A 19640-nucleotide genomic window follows, 5' to 3' on the forward strand; every position below is an offset into this window, starting at 1 on the left:
CTATTGCAAAAACCTAGCTAAAGGCATAAAGCCTTTGTTTGAAATGATAAATTTGTGTGCCTCTTTTACCACTGTAAACATTTGATGAATATACAGCTCCTGTAAAAAAAAGTACAATAATTTCTTATGTTGCATTTTTGATTTTTCAATTCATCAAAGACTATTTGTGTATTTTATTGAACATGTTTGAATTTCAGAATAAAGGGTAAAATACCTAAGGGGGGTGAAAACGTCTGATTGACACTTTATAAAAAAATGTAATTGTCTTAATGTCGTCGACATCTGAACAATGTCATATTGGAGTAATTTATGTACTATCTAGAAATAAACAAGCAATTAGAGTGCAGAGTTTGTTCTGTATAGAAATGCAATGTGTGTGCAGCCATGAATAGCACAATACCTATTGTACCAAGAATAGCATTAGATAACCTAATGAAATAAAATGCACTCTGTTGCTGCTATGTATTTACTATGTCTCCAACGATATTAATGACAACTGAATTTAACCAATGACTGTTGCAACAGGTAATTTTTTAACAACCTGTTTACAATACAGACTCTCTTGTTTAATTTGTTTAATTGTTGCTTCATCCTTTCTTCAGTTTGATGTATCAAAGATGTTGCTTTCTGTTCCAGAAATTCACATAACCATGTGATGCTACTGATAATTTGCTGAATTATTAATGAGAGACACAGGAAATGTAGCTGGTGAACATTACTTTCAACAAGTTGAACTGTGCTCTGAACTTCTGGCCTCACTGAATAATGAAGGAATTAATTAGAGCGGACACATAATCATGAAGCTTAATGCATCTTAATAATTCATCCGAATCGATTAAGATTCAGCACAGAAAAATATGTTCTATGTAGAAATCTAAGCAATGTGATTCCTGATGAACGTTGTCATGTGGAGCTTTGCAGTCACTAATATTCCATCAAAACTAAACCTTTGTCATAATACAGACATACATTTTTTTAGCATAGATTTTTTTCTGGTGTTTAACAGAATACCCAACACTCAACCTTTTCTTTCAGATATTGTCTTCTTCTGTACCCCACTTTATTATTAATCGTTTTTTTTAAAGATGGGTAAAGTCTTTAAACTATTTTCATTTTCTCTCCACCCTCTCTCATTTCTTCTAGCAAAGAACCGAGTCAGCAGAGGGTAAAGAAGTGGGGTTTCTCCCTGGAGGAGGCTCTGATGGATCCAGCAGGACAGGATCTGTTCCTCAAGTTCCTAGAGTCAGAGTTTAGCTCAGAAAACCTGAGGTGAGTCAAAACAGAAACTTAGGATGAATGGACATGTTTCAATCAGTTTTACAACTAGAGTCTTTCAGAACGTTGTCATCCTTTTTCTATTTAAGCATTATAAGTTGTTGAAAACATGAACCTACTGTAAATGTGCAAAAGAAACATATAATTTCAAAGTTATATCCATTGATTTAATATTTGCATTTACACTTACGTACAACCATTTCTTTTTCGTGTAAGTAAATATCATTTCCTGCTGTTGGTAATGAATTTGTGGCCCAGCTTTATTTACAAATCTAATTTAGTTGACCTTTATTATGATTAAATATTATTAATTTGCAAATCAAGGCAGTGATTGAAGTCTTTGGTGAACCATTAATACACTATGCTGTTTCTCAGACACTATGTTGATGATATTCTGCTTTTGCTTTGATTGGATCATTGTCTTGAAAGATGAAATTTTGTCAGGCTCCAGGTATGAGAGAGGGAGTCTTACATTTGATTTGATTACATTTAGATTTATCTGTAATGAATTTAATCACTGTAAGTTGACTGAGTTTACAGTAGAAGTTGCTTGTATTGACATACTGTTTGGTTTAGATGACCAATGGTTGTGCCATTTGTTAAATGTTCTCATAAATATTGCTATGTCTGACCTTGATGTGAACACACACTCTAGGTACAATGGATAATTGTCTTGAGTTCCCAATTGAGAATAATCCTTGTGGCATTCTTCTGTATTTAAAAATAAACATGGCAGAGACCACATGTCTCTGCTAACGTCCACCTCTCTAAATACTCTGCAGCTCCAAGAATTCAGCCTTTAGAGAAAAACTCAGCCTTGATGGTTCTTGCCTAGTCATCTGAAGAGCAGCTCCTTGTTGCTTGCCTGCTGAAGTACAGTGGAAGCACTGAAGTAGAGCTCTTTTTTAATACTGTTTTTGTACATTGGCATGGTATTAAGATTGTGGTGGTGTTTTTTTTCTTCATTGAAAGTGTATCTTCACCTCCACGTTAATGAATGTGTTAATTTTAGAGTAGCTGTTTGTTGATTTGCAGAGAAAATATTAAATTCATCCCTCATTTAGACAAAAAGATTTACACACAACATAATGTTTTGCCTTTCATGCTCACAGCAGCAATAAATGTTTGTGTTTTTGTACTGTTAGTTGGAGGGAAGGAGTGGTAGAGATGAACAACTCCAGTTGAGGATGTTGGTGCCTCTGAGCCTGATAAAACAAAGAAATGCACACGCAGCAAGATGGAGAGGAGCGATATAGACCTGTTCCACCATCAGCTGTCCCACAAGAATTCAGACTCCAGTCTCTAAACCCTTAATTGTGTTTGGTTTTACGAGGGAGCTTTTGGAGCATTTCTAGAGAAACTGAGAGTGAATCAGAAAAGTAGACCCTAGAGGTGTTTCTCTGTATATTGCTGAGGCAGTCCGCAGATCAATAGAGAGAAAAAAATTATATTAGAGGTAGTCATCCTGTGGCTTTGAGATACAGCAGTTGTCTTAATTGCTTGGAAGTTTGTGGATTTTTTTGAAAATATATGTTCAAAACACATTTGTTCTCATGTTTAAATATCTTTAACTGATTAGTCTAGCTGAATATAAATTTAGTCTAAATGAGCACACTTAGTTTTTTTTATTTTTTAAACAAGCTAATGAAAATATAGTGTTCTCTTGTGATGTACAATTTACTGCTATACAACTGCTTGTAGCTTGAGGTAAGTGAAGATTTGCAAAACGTTATCCAAAACATTTTAATTAAAGATAACTTGTAGGAGTATCATGAAAAATGCAGTAGCCAGAATCTGTGGCTGATTTAAAAAAAAATTTTCATAAAGTTCTGAACTGCCCATATAGACTTTGGGCAAACTTCATTTTTTCTTTCTGAACTATAACATAGATCTAATAACTGAATTGAAAACCTTTTTTCTAGCCTTCCTGTTGCGAGCAGTCCTTCATTATTTTAATAGGTGTTGAAGTGACCTTGAGGAGCATGAGAAATAGTAGTGTATTCTTATTTTAAAATAAAGACAAAATCATTGTAAAGTTCACATTTTGAGCTATCTTTGACATTGTATAGTAGAAATTAGTACATCTGGCAAAAAACAGAAATTTCCATGTCTTAAAAAAAGAATACGAATCCTTACCTTAACACTGAGATGTCTAAAAGGCTGCCAGTGTTTCAGAATCTAGTATGTTCCAATGCAGACAGAGGTTGAACGCTCAAAATGATATTACAGAGGAACTAACTTTTGTTCCAACCTTCTGCTTATCTTCTAAAAATCTAGCTCCTTCTCACTTTTTTGCAGCCTGAATGAACCACTGGCATGTTTTGGCGTAATACGGTATAGTTTCCTTAAATTTCTGTCCTTTCTCTGGCTTTATATTAAGCCAGTTTTATTGTGGCAGGACTTGGGAAAAAATGCATGCCTTTATTTCAAGATGGCTTGGCTGTAAAGCATCCCTTTCACGTCTTCCGGTTGCTCAAAATGTTGCTGCCTGTATTTTAACTGGTACACAGATATGAGCAGATCTCACTTGTCACGTCCTCCTTTCACTGGCTTCCTTTATATTGCAGAATTAATTTCAAAGTCCTTAGATCATCTGACCAGCTGCTTTTAGTTGTTCCCAAAACTAGGTGGAAATTGAGAAGAGATTGAATTTTTTTCTATTGTGGCTTCTTAACTTTCTGCCTTTGAATATTAGATGGGCATCTTCACTTCCTGTTTATAAGTCTCTTATGAAATACATCTTTTTTTGTAATAGCTTTTTTGACTCAGCGTGAATTGATGTTTTTATTGTCTGTTTATGATGTGGTTTTATGTCTTGATTTTTATTCTTTGGTTTGTCTTTGCTTTATACAGCACTTTGGGAATCTTTTTTAAAAAAAGTGCTTTATAAATAAAATGTATTTGAATTATACATGTCATTGATGCTAAATTTGAGTATTCATATTGCAGTGTCATCCTGACTACAGGGTTATGTTGGTAGCATTGGAGCTTTTTCATATGGTGCGTTTACTGATATAAAATAATTCATTTTGTAATTCTCATCAGGCTTAAAAGTGGCTGACCAGTGACCTGCACATTGTTTTCAGCCATCTCTAAGTATATTCTAAATTAAATACATTACAAAAACACATTTAAAAGCAAGAGGCCTAAAACAAATTAAGACAGAAATTCTATTAGAATTACATTTAAATGCTTGGTAACACTTTTTTTAAAGGGCTGTGCATAAAACTGACATGAGACTGTCAAAAACATGACATGTCAACTTTGCATTAAAAGTGTCATTATTTACTAAATGACACTTCATGATAACAGTCATAAGTATTCATAAAGACTATGACTAGTGTCATGCTCATGCTTATGACAGTCTTATACACACCCCTTCAAATAGTCTTACCAAATGCTTTTATATAACTTCTTTTTTCCACCTAACCAATATGTCTGGTAGCAGCAACAGCTCTAAAGCCTAAAACACACAATAAACACCAATCGCCTAAATGAAAGCGATGTAGACCGGTCTCAAGATTTAATATAAAAGTGCTCCCAAGAGGACAACCTCACAAAGCGCATTAAAGTACATTCAGAGCCTGACAGGAGTTTAAATCGACTTTCTGAGCTTTGGTTTAGAGAAAGGCACTAAATGAATAAAGTTCAACACAACAACTACCAGGTGAAGAGGCAAAGGCTGATAATGACTAACAAGCGAATGCAGAGCAAGACAAAGTGTTAAGTTGCTCACCCTTGAAATGTCCAATTTGCTACTCGGAGAACACAAAGACAAAAACAAGGTCACACTCATAAATCATTTGAAACATTTGTTTAGTTCACATGTGGGGTTTACCTTTTCATTTGTTCAGATTTGAAGTATGGGACTTTTATGACTTATAGCAACCAGTCACTTCAGGAAGAAATACAGATTATTAATTGAAGGATTACTTTTGATTAAAGAGTTCAAGTAGTTGATCATTAGCATCTTCTATTCCCCTTGGTCTTGACTTTGGATTTTAAAAAAGTACAAACTTTTGTTCAACATCGGTCAAAAGCAGCTTTAAGATAACAATAAAATAAATAAACTTGACCAAATCATCCTCTTCATCTTTTGTGATTTGCGTTGCAGGTTCTGGGTAGCAGTGCAGGGTCTGAAGAAGGTCCCCCAGCAGGATGTTGCGCAGAGGGTCCAGGACATCTGGGCAGAGTTTCTGGCAGAGGGAGCACCCAGCTCCATCAACCTGGACTCGCATAGCTATGAAATCACCAGCCAGAACCTGAAGGACCCTGGACGATATAGCTATGAGGATGCCCAGGTAGGAAGAAAACTTGTAAAACACACAGACATTGATTCAGACGTGAGGCTGGAGATTTGAAAACTACACAAATGAGTGCTATATTCAAAACTTTGTGTAGTGAATTCCAGACCTTCCAGACCTCTCAGGTCTTCCGGTTCTGGTCTGCTCTACATCCCCAGAACCAGAACTAAACGAGGAGAAGCAGCATTCAGCATCTATGCACCACAAATTTTGAAAAAACTTCCAGAAAACTGTAAAACAGCTGAAACACTGACTTCCTTTAAATCTCAACTAAAAACCCACCTGTTTAGAATTGTATTTGTAACATAATCAATTACAAATTTAATGATGGAACTTTACTTAATGTCATGTTTTGATTGTTGATTCTATGTTGCATTGTGTTTCTGTGTTTGATATGATGTAAAGCACTTTGAAATGCCGTGCTGCTGAAATGGGTTATACAAATAAAATTTTATTGATTGATTAACAAAAAATGTGTTATTTAATAGTTTGCAACAAGACAACAGTGTCTAAAAACAAGAGGCTATTTTGGGTTATCTTAAAAATTCATCAACTTGATTGAAGCACCAAAGGTTTTATTCCCAATTGTCTGCTAATACACCAGGATGTTTTCTGGCTTCTTGAAGCTTAGTGCTAGTTTTTAATATTTTCAATTTTGCTTGCTCCAAAGGAGGCTGGTTTTGGTAGTGGCACATTAACCAGATAAATAAAACAAATAATATAATGTAAACAAGGTGCATTACTCAATGTAAAGTTTATAGAGTGAGCTTCATTCATGTTCATATGCAGCACTCTGCACAGGACAGAAAAACTCATCGAGCCAATTGATCCACTGATAGTTGAGACGGAGTTCTTGTGCATACTGGCGTTCGGCCTTTCAAAAATCAAAGAATGTCAATTTGTGACTTTTCAGCATGTCTGGTAAAGCAGACTTTACTTTACATTTGACAATGTTGAGCAATGCCTCTAGATTCATTTATATAAAAGATATTTCAAATAGGACAAAAGTGGATCTTAAAGGTCCTATGATCGTAATGGCTATTACAGACTAATTTAAAAAAAAAATATATTTGTTCAAGTGATTCATGTCAGATGTGTTTTCAAAAGGAAGTTCCTGCAACATTGTCTGCCTGATTTGTCTTTCTTACATGCTTCACCAGAGTTAATAAATTTCAGTTTGTATTGTGCAACAATTTAGAGAGAATATGCCTTTCTGAGAAATGTGTGAACCATTGAGAATGGGGAGAGATATTTGAGGTTGTCTATCAAATTTAATTTCATACTACAGATATATAAAGAAAGACTTTAATAGAGAAAAGGTTTGCCCTACTGCTTGCGTGGCAGTGCACTGAAACCTTCTTTGCCCTGCAGAAATCCTGTTTAAATTTCTCTTCTGACTTGGCCAATTTTGTTTCTTGTTTTGCTATTTGCTCAGTCATACAGTGGTTTATTACCCCCAGAGTTTGTGGCAAAGATATTTTCTTTCATTCTCTGTTTCCTGTTTTTTATAGGATCACATTTATAAACTGATGAAAAGTGACAGCTATCCACGTTTCCTCCGCTCCAATGTCTACCAGGATCTGCTAATGGCAAGGAAGAAAGTGAGTGTTTGTCATCTGTGTATGGCTCATTTGTTTAGCTTGGAGCGCCTTGCAAACATTTGTCGTATTACATCCACACCACAATTCATTTGCATTACCCTCCTTTATCCTGACACATAAAATCCAGTGCAGCTGAAAGCTGTCAGACATCACCTAATTAGTAATTATTTATTTTCAGTCCTGTGAAGACCTTAGAAGTTTTAGACAAACCATCCCCATTAAAGGAAAAAACAAATGGGGGTGGCAGCATTTGGGATATTTTTCTTCAGCAAGTATAGGGGAGCAAAATAGAGCCACATACAAGGAAATAATGAAAGAAAACTTTTTAAAGAATTGTAAAAGACTATCAACTAAGGAGCAGCCAGAACTGGATTGGCTTAGATCAGTGTGTAAAGTGCAACAACCTCACAGCCCAGAACTAAATCCAAATGACAATCGTATAGATGCTCCATCCACTCTGAGCTTGAGCAACATTCTCACCCACTATATATTTAAAACTGTAGCTGTTATTTCAGTGAAAGGTGGTTCCACAGCGAATTGACTCAGGGGGTCTAAATGACGCATCATATACATTTTTGGTAATAAATTTGAAAATCATGAATGATATTCCTTTCATTTTACAATTTTAATTACCTGGTGAGTTTTTAACTTTGTTAAATGAAAGGCATAACTTCACAGATTTTTTTTTTTTTTTCCTACTTTCTATGACCCGGTAGCCTGAAACAGAGCAGGGACGACGCACCTCCCTGGAGAAGTTCACTCGCAGTGTGGTAAGAGTCTTATTGCCTCTCCTGAAACTTAATTAAAAAACAAGCCAGTGAGTTGTACTATCCACTGCTGCTGCTGTAACTTTCAGTGAGAAGTAGATAATGTGTTTATGGGTAAACTATAATGGAGGAGAGTTAGTGGTTTTGATGTTCTATAGTAAAACATTAAGCAGATAAATGCATTTATAATATTTGCTGATATTTAAAACAAAGGAGGCAACACAATGGATTTTTACCTGAAGATGTTTTGATTTAGTAATTTGTTCCTTATAACTGGGGGGACTCAGTCTTTTAGCTGTGGTCTCATTGAAAGGATTTGAGATTAGCTGACTTGCTTATGGCACTAATTAGTTTGTCCAGTAGTGTCACTGTGAAAAAAGAATTGCCATTAAGAACACTGAGAGGATATTAGGAGTAAGTTTAACAAATAACATTTAAGAGTGAAAAAACATGAATGGATTAATACATTTTTGCTTTGGAGCCCTTTGCTCTATAAAGGGATTACTTCTTTCAATTTAAAACCTGAAGTGTTTAGAGTGAAATAATAAATCCAAGTATTTTTGCAACAATCAATTCTATTTTCATTAAATTCCCAAATTAGTTTACAGTATAATTATTCCTTTGACCTTACTGTATTTCTTCCATCAGAACTTTTGTGTTTACGTCCATTTTGTCAAGACAATCTATCGTCATCACCTCATATCTGATACATAAAAACAAAAAACAAACAGTGGGAGTCTGTAAGTGTCAAATAGTTTATAAGGCACTGAGTCTCTCTTCCTCTCCTCTGTACCCAGGGAAAGTCGCTGACAGGAAAACGACTCACAGGCCTCATGCAGTCATCCTGACAAGGTCTGGATTCGGAGTAGGAGGAATCGTATCCAAAGCAGACGCTTACAGTTGAGAAGCTTTAGGAACAGGACACTTGTGTGTGTAGCATTGGGAGGCTAGTGAAGATGCCAAACAAGCCTAGAACTGCTGAAATGGAAACCCAACATATCTGGATGGCACCTCAGATAAAGGGAAGAGGACCCAACAGCATGCAATAACTCACCAGATTTGGCACAAAGGGAGGTGCTGTTATGGTAAAGACGATTTACAGCGACTCTGCTTTGGAGGATTTTGTTCAGAAGCTTGTATCGAACAAGACTTGGCGATTTTTCTCTGACTACACTAATTTTATCATGGTAGCTGAAGAGGTTAATGCTTTATTGTCAGTGATATTTACGTGGAATGCTCGAATGCTTTGACTGATGTCAAAATGAGACTTAGATTTTCGCTGTAGCTTGGTGTTTTATCTCACTTCACTAGGATGTAAAAAGGGAAAGTGGAATGACGGGTTTACAGTAATCAACACTTGAAACAATGACAGGTAGAGTAGTGCATCAACATGCTAGTAAAGGCTGAAGAACATTAGTAATTGTTTCCTTGACTAAGGAACAAAAGGTAGAAATTTAAATGCGTCCTGCTTGTAATTTAAGCAAAGGACACGCCAATACTGGTTACCATTATTTTAACAGTTTTAAGAATCGTAACTACGTCCATGTTGGTCAGTTATAGCAAAGACCACAAATATCAATTATATGCTGTGTAAAATGCTTTTTGTAATATACTTAGGGTGGACCCTTTTTTAACAAGCAGCTGTTGTTTTTATCCTCTGATACTAAGTAGAGAAATTCAATATAACAAAACTAATTACCAGTTATATGAAGTAGTATTTCTCCTTGATGTCCATTGCTGCTATATACTGTATGCTGCAGCAGCATATACATGGCTGACTTTAAAGCAGGACCAGATTATGCACTGGGTTAATCTACATACAGTTTCAGTCAGCAGTTTAAATCTTCTCATTCCCATAAGTGACACATTTCTATCTTTTAAGGATTTATTTTTTCAATAGATGAAATGTTACATCAAATAACAAGTAAATATGGTGGCCCTGAGGTGCAAACCACTTCAGCAAATTGAAAGCACAAATACAAATAACAAAAACACAACAACAAATTGAAAGACACTACAACATTAACGAAGCAAAATTACAAAAACGCTACAACATTAACAAAACGTTGGAGACTTGAGAAGTCACTGATTGGACGTCAGTGCTTTTGAACCGGAAGTTATTGCTTCCGGTTTTTTACGTGATTCGGTCCACTTACTTGTATTAGTTTGCTGGCAGATAAGCCGCTTTGAATAATGTGGACGCTACAGTATAGCGTATCGCATCAAAAGGACTGTCGTCCAATCAGTGATTTCTCAAGTCTCCAACTAGGACATACCCTTTCCGTTTTGTTAATGTTGTAGCGTTTCTGTAATTTGTAATGTTGTTGTGTTTAAGGTTTAAGGTATTTTGTAATTTTCCCAATTATTTGGCCTAGTTGAGCAGTGACTGACGACTCATGGTTCAAACTGTCTGAGGGTTTCATAGAAGCTGAGAGGAATGAAAATGCTTATCTAAACCCGGAAAAGTTCCACTCCATAATTAAACTTTGCACACTTTTAATACAGATGTGTATTGAAACTAAACATCTATTCATTCACAGGTGCATCAGTGCTTACTTGTCAGTTTAAAAGCATTCCAGAAGCTCAAACAGCTGTGTTACTGTAAACCAGTTCTGTGGATAGATTGTATGCTTTCTTCTGTCTTCTAAACATTCCACTTCAAGCAGCCGCAGCGGAAATTTGTGGGCTGATGTCTTACCATCTTTTCATCCGATGTAAAGAGGACCATGATAATAAACAGGAATGCACACTTAAGATGGATTTTGAAATGTTCTTTAATGTTTCCAGATACTAATTCATTGGAGTATCCATGTAAAGATAGTGGTAAGTGTTTGGTTTTCAACTATAGTCTATGCTTTGCTTTTGCAGAAGGTACATACTGCCCTCTGCTGCATTTGACCTGCAAGTGCAGGTAAACATCAAGGTTTTTTGTTACTAGGGCAACAAATGTAAAAATCTCAACTTCAATGTTATGCAAGACTTAAGAACATTTAATGTCATTTAATGTCAATGTTATCACCTGTATATAGGTGACGAGCCAATTATTTTTAACACAAGACTGTTTGAGGTCTGACTGTTTTTCTGTGAATCAATAAATCTGCTTCATCCTGTTCAGGTAGAAGGTCTCTAACTCTGTCCAGGCCTCCCATGAGTGAAAGGTGGGAAACAAGTTGGATGGAGACTGTGCAATTTCCACGCAAATGGCAGGTGAGGATTGGTCACACTTAACTATTGATAGGTTAACTAGTATAGAAATTCTCATACTTGTAGTGTCTTGTAAAAGGAATACATACTGCATTTGCACATTTCTGTGAAAGCCTGACACAAAGGTTTATATAAACACCATTTTGTCACCAGCTGTCCATATGGGCTTTGCACATCGGTAATCAGAATATATTAAGATTATCAATGAACTACAAGTTTTGAATCTTGCCATTGATTCTTAATTAGATTTGGATCTCAATGTTGACCCAGGTCATTCAAACAAAATCCTTTGAGATAGACTATTTGTTTAGGGCTATGGTCTTGTTAATAGTTCAGTCAATTCTTTTGCAATCTCTTATTAAACTTAAGCCATCTTTTCAACACTACCACCAATTTCATGCTTGCTGTCTCCAAGCAGCTACTTTCTTTTTGATACTCTTCAGTAAAGACTTGAATTGTGGTCTGAACAACAAATAAAGTTGCCATAGGCCTCTTCTAGCTGCTGATTGTTTCGCTCTTTGCCTGTCTAGGTTTGCAGTTGAGTCACACTAAAGAGATTTCATTTCTAATCTTCTTGTCACTGTCCCTGCTTTGTTTGCTGTGTTCCTTGGTTTTCTTGACACTTCTTGTTCACATATGACTTCTACCTCATACAGTAATTAAATTACACACTAGAGTTTTAAGAATAAGTTATTTCAGAAGGCGATTGGTGGCACTACTTTATTTAAAGTTAACAGTTGAATACAAACCCAAGTTTTCTGATTTTATTGGTAAAATATTCTTAAAGCCATGCATGGTTTTTCTTCCACTTCACAATTATGTCCAGCTTGGTGTTGGTTTCACAGACAGGAACCATCAATGATTTTGTGGAAAAATGTTTTCTGTGAAGCTGTCAATTTTTCTATAGTCTAACCATGAATCCAAGCAACTAAGTTCCAGTTACCTTACATATTTTCTAATCTCACTCTATGGGTGTCTTAGCAGCGTATCTTGCGTCATTATGATGAAAAACTCATCCATGATCAATCTTTAGTAGAAGTTCTGTTTGTATGGGGAATCAAATACTGACATGCAATGAATTGTTCAAGTAGAGAGACACAAAACATTCATATAATTTGACTAAGCAACATTGCATATTTCAAAGTTGAAAGTGTGGCTTTTCACCCATAATATTGCACTGTAACAATGATTCTTATGCCAATAGAAGTTACGCATAGGATAAATGCTTGTTGAACTTGGTTACAGGCTCAACAGATTATGGCTGCGGGATTTAAAGATTAAAACATAATTATAGATCTATTGGAGGTTGAACAGCTTTTGGTTCTTTAAAGCATGAAGTTCACTGCAGATCTGTGTTTGAACCTGGGCTGTTTAGACTGTATTTCCCTTTCATTGTTGAAACTGGTTTATAGGATTAGGGCAGTGTTAGGCAGCTCCGGCAGGACAGGATAGTGGCTGGACTCCTTTAATCTCCAGGGCCTTGTTGAACTGCACATCCATGGTCTTAGATGCTTTAGTGATCTTCAGGCTTTTCATACAACCTCTGAAGGATGAGCGGGTAGAAAGAGCTGCCTGGCGAACTCCAGCTAGGGAAAATGTGTTCTCAGGTAAGTTAAGTACATTAGAAATGTTGGCATCTTAACTGAATTATTTTTAGGAAGCTGCCATACCAGGATATCCTCCAACATAGATGGGATCGTTGGTATCACAGGTGTTGGAGCGAGCATTGGGAGACTGTGCTTGGCTCGTTACTCCATCCACCACCAGCTCCAGCCGGTGGCGAAGCTTGTTGGCAGTAACGCTGTGCCACTGGCCATCACAGAAGCTCCTGCCTTCAGGCACATGCTTTGCAGTGATTCGGCCAGCTCCATTGTCGACATGGAAAAGGAGCTAAATGAAATGGAAATTGAGGAATCGGGAAGGTTAGTGTAAATTTCAGCAGCTGAAATCCGTATAATTTTTGTCTGAGATGGTTACTATGTTAAAATATCAGTCAGCTGTAATCTTCCACATGCAGAAATTGTTGGCATGTGTAATTTTACGTTGGAAAAGTGAAGAAATAAGAGTGGTCGGAGGCTGACAGCTGGTCCGATGAATACACATAGTCAAAGTATAAATCTGTTGGCCTTCCACAAACTCTCTGGGACAGGACATATGTTTAAGAAAAAAATACCTAAAACAGAAGGCTCCTTTAGCCTGTAGCTTTGTAAAGCCACATTATGCTGCTTAATAAATTGCTTAATAACTTAAATTGAGTGCGTTTTAGTTTTTTGAGTGTAAACTGTACTCGACACAAGTAGCATTTCAGTGTGTTGAAATGGGATGCTATGTTAGGTTTTTCTGGCTAGCATTTATTTCACAGCTTTTAAATCTTCATTACATGTATTCAAAGAAAACATAATTCATTTTACAGGATCTTGACACTACCTTGCCATCAACGATCTCCAAACCGAGTCCATCATTGGCTTGGTTACTGACTGCCAAAAGGACTCCGCTGGTTTTGCTGGTTCGAAACTCAAATGCAATCGACACGTCCAGACCCACCCTATAGGAGGAAACTAAATGGAAAGAAATAACTTGCATTATGTGTTTTTTGTTTTAATAAACCACAGGTGAATTGTTTCAATCCAGCAGCTTAATGACTAAGTTTTATTGAAGTGACCCGAGTTAACTCACCAGCTTTCAGATATCCAGTGCCATCGAAATAGGTTCCCGTTTCAGTTGATACAAAACACCTTCCAACCATGTAACTGGAGGTTGGTGCAGCCATGTCCAGTTTAAAGTCCTCACTAACCACTTCAGTACGACCTACGAAGGGAGGAAGACATGAAATATGTTTAATAAAGCAACAGTTTCAGAAAGTCAAAGATAAAGTGTATTAAGAAAAATATGCATTAGTCCATACCGGTTACAGCTGACTTGGTGCTCACAGGACTTCCACCCATCGTGAAGTTACGGATGCACCCATTGATACTATAGAGAATCTGAGGATAGAAAATTTAAGAGATTAATTTTTTTTTCTGAATTGCACTTATTTCTCTGTTTATTGTATAAACAATAAGTCTTTACTGGGCCAATTCTCTTGGTGGTGTAGTTCTGCGGTAATCCACCAACATACACCTTTCCAACCACATCTAAAAGGTCCGCCTGGTAAAAAGGAAATCATTAATTGTATTAAGATGGCTTGATTTCATGCAGTAATGTGTACCTTCCTTTCTTCTGTGAAAGACTGTGCTTACCGTTTTTGGACTGAACATCTGTTTCATGTATCGACCTTCAACTGCTAGCACACCTCTCTGCTTAGTGCGCTGCACTCGGATCTAACAGGACAGTTTTAGGGAGAAGTCAGATGTAAATCAGACATTCTGCATAGTTTCCCAATTCAGATTTAAAACTATTAGGATAAAGTCTTTTAAAAGTGCAAAGACGCACTGAAACAACTTTATATGGCTAACAAGAGCATCTGGTTATATTACGTATACATTTATGGGAATGTATTATAGAAATTGATATTAAATATTTAAACTACATATTAGATGTACAGTATATCCAAGTTGAAATTGTTTTTCATGTATTCTGGGAATGTCTGAGAAACCTCACTCCAGGATTTTCAGTTCTTAGATTTACAGCAATCTTATACATGCATCTTAGGCCTGTTCATTATTAAATTATAATAATAATAAAGTAGGGCTTCTACCTTGTGCCAGTTACCATCATTAATAGAGAAAGGAACACAATCAGAGATGTTTCCATGACCAAGATCAAATCCAAGACAGGCTTGTCCCTCCTTGATCTATAAGCAGAAATTGATAATAAAGTTAGTGGACATAAGAAATGTATTTAGTTTAGTCTTTCTGCATTGTCTAACATTGAAAAGGGTGCTTGATTATGTTGTCAGTGCAATTAGAACTGTTGTGATTGAGTCAATGAGGAATCAAATGAGCATTTATGAGAGTACAAAGCAGCCATACCTGTATAGAAACAAAATCTGCGTGGTTTATTCTTGCCATGTACAGCACAAGACCAGAAAGCTCCTTGGTCCTCAACTCGAACTCCAAAATCAACCTGAGACAAACAAGCAGGCACATTTTTTCAAGATGCACCTTAGCAATCATAATAAAATTGTTTTCATAGAGTTTGGAGTAACTCTCTTATTGTAAAAATGTTATTTGCACACAATTTGTAATTTCAATATGTTTTCATTTTGTATCGCAAAGTAGGGGTGGGTGGTGGGATTGTAACAGATTATGAAGGCTTAAAATTGATCTAGTAGATCAGAGAGATGGTGGTAGAATCTGTCTGATGGTGTTCTATGCCTTTGCTCACAACTGTTTATCCTTCATTAGTTTAAACTACATTTAGACATTATGCATTAAACAGTTACTGATTTTATGTGATGTTTACACAGAGAATTTCTGATGAAATTGTAAAACGATAAAAGTTACCCATCCAACTATGAAGATGCAGAAATATTTCTATAATTTTAACTCCCTTATGTTTTGGTATAGCATCACAGAGTAAATATATACAGTATATATATAAATCTTGAAAGTAATGTTTGTACCTCATTTTGTTGAGATACAACAAAATGTTTGTACCTCAAACATTTTCTCATGTTACTTACATAATAGATCAACAAAGAACATTACAGTTTTGAAGAAGAATTGAAAAAAAAATATGATCTGATTTTTTTTTCACAAACTAAAATCTAAGAAAACTGCTCAGTGGAAGAAACCAAAAACAGGCTAATGCTGGAAAATAACCCCAAACGTACAGAGTTACAATGAAATGTTTTAGCTCATTGGTGTTCAACTTCAGCCATTATCCTGCATGATTTAGGTCTTCCCCTCGTTAACACACCTGAATATAATCAATGGTTCATCACCTCTGCAGAATTTGATTCTACTCTGAGGATGTTATTCAGCCATTAATTCAGCTGTGTAGAATTTATTTCCTGTAATGAATGGGCTTAACTTTAATTGAATTGCTCTTTAGAATTAATAGTTTTGTGAATCTAAATCTGCATTGGAGCAGGGGCACATCTAAAATATGCAGGAATATCCCAGTTTAGATCAGACCATAGTCATGTTAGCAACCAGTTATTTAAAAAAACATTTTTCATTTTGAATACAATTCTTTTGAAAATGTAAAAATAGCAGGGAATTATAATACATTAATGCTGTAATTCTTGGGGGAAATGTGTTATATTTGCAGATTTTGACACAGTCTTTCATCAAAAATAGATATAGAATACATAAAAGGTATGTATTCATGAAGCACCTGCAATAGAAAGCACTCTTGTGACTTTCTAGCCAAAATATGATTTAAAATACTAATACATTTAGATATCTGAATGTAAGACTATATGAAAACAGTGTATTTGATTATTGGAATGTACTTAAATCGTTGTATTTTATTGGTTAATTTACGTTTAAAAGACTTTTGCATTGTTTTTGGGAATTATGTTTTCAACATTTCTTCTAGTCAAAAATATGAGTGCATGCCACACTTAGATTTTTATTTGTAAAATACTAAATTTTGAAAACCTTTTGTAATTTTTGGATTTTCAGTTGGGTCTGTCATATGAAGTCCCAATAGAATAAAGTTTGTGGCTGTAATGAAACTAAAAACAAAGTTCAAAAGGTATGATATACTTAAACAGGCTGCCTAATAATGGGCAAGTTGCACATTTTCAAAAGATAAAGGCAACAGATTTGACGCTAAAGTAGATGCAATTCCCAATTTCCCAGATGCATATTATAGAAAATATAAAAACTACTGCTCTAATACATTCTAGATAGCAGGTTTATATTTTCCTATTTCCACCATAAATGCACACCAGCACAAGGACTGCAATGTATATATCAGTCAGCTTGTTCACTTCTTCAAGATTTGAGACCGGAGAGCATTTATATGTGTTTGTGGGAATCTCATCTTATCAAAAGAATCACTCACTCACTGGGCTTGCCATGTTGTACATGCTGCATTTGACCAGTAGGGTTCTCCAGGTGCTGTGGGAAAGTTTAACCAGTACACAGTTCTGTGTGATTTACCACCTACATAACGAGCCACACTGTTTCCTGTCATGTTAGAGCAGTAAAAGACTGCTAACAGGAAATATAATATAAGGCACTGAAATTAAAGACTTACCTCTCTCTGACTTTGGTGTCATCAAAAGCGAAGCTCATGTGACTGTTTCTGGTCAGTCCAAACTGATATGCCTTTTCAAGCGACGTCGGAGCCACAGCTGATGCACACGAGTCCTGGAGATTGGACATAACATGTCAGCTCCACTGACAGGGTCTCACAACTCTGCTCCCATTTCCTCCTGAAACAGGAGCCTTATCACCCAGGTTCAACACTTACCAATCACTCTAATTGGGTCCCTGCTTCTGATATGGAAACAAGTGAGGCATTGGTAGATCACTGGATTATAGAGCAGCTTTTTATATAATTACAAGTAGTTACTGACTTATGTCTGAGTTCATATTGTATATTTATAATTTCTTATTATATGTACACACAATAACTCAAACAAAAGTAACATTCCTGAGCATCACATTACAATCGGCACCCTGAGTAGTAACAATGATACTTCTGATTTTAAGAACTTACTGTTTTTTGATCAGGTAAATTTAGTTTTCTAATAAATTCAGCAATTTTCTTATATTTTCTGAACAGAAACATTTATTTTAAAAATATTTGTTCAGTTTAGTTGCTTCTTTTTTTTTTTATCCCAGATTGCAGTTCCACTCTTATCCACAAGGTGTCATTGTTGTAATTTTCTAATCGACCTCCTTCCACTTCCTTTTAGGCCATCTATGTCTAATTCGTTCAATCTGGTTTGAAATTTCTATTTTGTCTGGAACTGTCACCACTTTTGAACTTTAATTAAAAATTTCTCTCAGGAGCAAAATTTAACTTCTACTATTTTTCTTTGTATCTTTAAAGTTTTTATTGTTAAAGCATTTTCTTCCCATAATTGGGCTTTTGTCTAATAGCAAGGTTTCTTTTCCCCTTTCTAAGTATTTTAAAATTTACTGTTTAATCATGTCTGCCTTTTTTTCATATATTACTTTGACTGTTGCTCTTCTTCTTTTAGTTCCTCTGACAAAGTTTGCAGTGCGACCACTCTTTACTTTCTCCTAATGCTTAAATATACATTTTCCATTTCTGCTGCAATTCAGAACCTTACACATGGACTCCCTTGTTTTGCTGAATCCTTTACCATCTCCACTTCGTGTGCTCTCATATTTTTCTCCCTGAGCAGGTCCTCCTCCACCATTACCCCAGTGTTATTTCTCCCTTCTCATTTTCACTTTCTGCCCACTTCTTCTCTGTGGCTGTTATCCATTTCCATATTCTTACTTTCATGTTCTCTCATCCTTATATTCACCAGAAATCTTCTAATTTCGCTTCCGTTACTCAATTTCTCCTTTCTGTTAAGCACCAACAGCTTCCTCTCTGTACTCACTTGTTTTTCTTTTCTTTCAGGGCATCTTCTGTTTTTCTTTTTTACTGGTAAAAATTAAAAATGGTCAAAATCTCATACTTTACTAGGATTTCTATTTCTTATCACAAAAAACTGTGGTGTGCATTCAGCTCTACTGACAATACTTTGCTGTACTTCTACTATAAGTCTTTTTGGGTTATGTCTCTACCAGTTTTGCACATCCAGATGCTGAAACATTTGTCCAGTCTTCCTTGGAAAGCAGCTCACTCTATCAGATTGTATGAAGAATATAAGTAAACATATTTTCAAGACTTCCCATGGATTTAATTGGATGTAGTCCTGAACCATTCAAACACTTTGATATGCTTTGATCTAAACTATTTTGCTGCAGCTGTGGATCTTTAGGGTAAATAATCTCCTGGAAGTGTTTGCACCTTTGTTCATGCTTGTGACATATCGCAAACAAGATTTCAAATGACTTTTAACAATGGATTTCTTCTTGAAATTGATCCATGAAGGGAGAGTTTTTAATAGTTAAACAGTAACAGGCTGTTCCACTTGAGTTATGTATATCTGCAGCTCCTCCAGAGTTGCCAATAGAAATTCTACTAATTATTTGATTAATCCTTCCCTTCCTGACCTGACAATTGAAATGGATGAATACATCTTGGGGAATCTGCAGTTATTTCCCACATTTTACATTTTCAGATGGCGGGTTGAACAATCCTCTGTGAGGATGTTGCTTTGCTGTAAAATTCTCCACAAATTTATTCCTGAAATGTCAAAATCAAACAAACATCTGAAATGTTCGCTGATCAGAGCAAATTGGACTAAATACACGTCCACACCATCTACAATTAAAAAAAAAAAAAAAGCTTGCCTATTTTCTTCATGTTTACAATTATGTAGCTTTTGTGTTGGCTGCCTGATGCAATGAATTGCATTTTCTGGCAAAATGTACTAAAGATAGGGTTGTGAACAATTTGGCCAGATCCTTCATCCACTGACCGTTAGATAGTTATTTCACTTTTTATGA

The 19640-nt window shown here is 35.8% G+C and overlaps 2 protein-coding genes across 12 annotated transcripts in view; one reads left to right on the plus strand and one right to left on the minus strand.

Annotated features, from left to right (window-relative positions):
• LOC102236760 (regulator of G-protein signaling 6-like) overlaps nucleotides 1-10701 on the plus strand; it is a 77641-nt gene extending 66940 nt beyond the window's left edge. For all 3 annotated transcript variants that reach the window (XM_005805177.2, XM_023347290.1, XM_023347291.1), the window contains 5 exons: nucleotides 1144-1269; nucleotides 5390-5576; nucleotides 7091-7180; nucleotides 7897-7950; nucleotides 8745-10701. In XM_005805177.2, the coding sequence (XP_005805234.1) occupies nucleotides 1144-1269; nucleotides 5390-5576; nucleotides 7091-7180; nucleotides 7897-7950; nucleotides 8745-8795 (508 nt within the window). In that variant the 3' untranslated portion in view covers nucleotides 8796-10701. The remainder of the gene's footprint in view (nucleotides 1-1143; nucleotides 1270-5389; nucleotides 5577-7090; nucleotides 7181-7896; nucleotides 7951-8744) is intronic.
• Nucleotides 10702-10703: 2 nt separating this feature from the next.
• Nucleotides 10704-19640, minus strand: part of lama2 (laminin subunit alpha 2) — a 156758-nt gene continuing 147821 nt past the window's right edge. For all 9 annotated transcript variants that reach the window (XM_023347282.1, XM_023347284.1, XM_023347281.1 and 6 more), the window contains 10 exons: nucleotides 17302-17414; nucleotides 15123-15216; nucleotides 14849-14944; nucleotides 14391-14471; nucleotides 14221-14298; nucleotides 14057-14135; nucleotides 13828-13959; nucleotides 13579-13709; nucleotides 12822-13041; nucleotides 10704-12737 (listed from right to left, as the gene is read on the minus strand). In XM_023347282.1, coding sequence (XP_023203050.1) covers nucleotides 12577-12737; nucleotides 12822-13041; nucleotides 13579-13709; nucleotides 13828-13959; nucleotides 14057-14135; nucleotides 14221-14298; nucleotides 14391-14471; nucleotides 14849-14944; nucleotides 15123-15216; nucleotides 17302-17414 — 1185 coding nt within the window. In that variant the 3' untranslated portion in view covers nucleotides 10704-12576. The remainder of the gene's footprint in view (nucleotides 12738-12821; nucleotides 13042-13578; nucleotides 13710-13827; nucleotides 13960-14056; nucleotides 14136-14220; nucleotides 14299-14390; nucleotides 14472-14848; nucleotides 14945-15122; nucleotides 15217-17301; nucleotides 17415-19640) is intronic.

The sequence above is a fragment of the Xiphophorus maculatus genome, chromosome 15 (assembly GCF_002775205.1).
Source record: "Xiphophorus maculatus strain JP 163 A chromosome 15, X_maculatus-5.0-male, whole genome shotgun sequence".
NCBI classification, from domain to species: domain Eukaryota; kingdom Metazoa; phylum Chordata; class Actinopteri; order Cyprinodontiformes; family Poeciliidae; genus Xiphophorus; species Xiphophorus maculatus.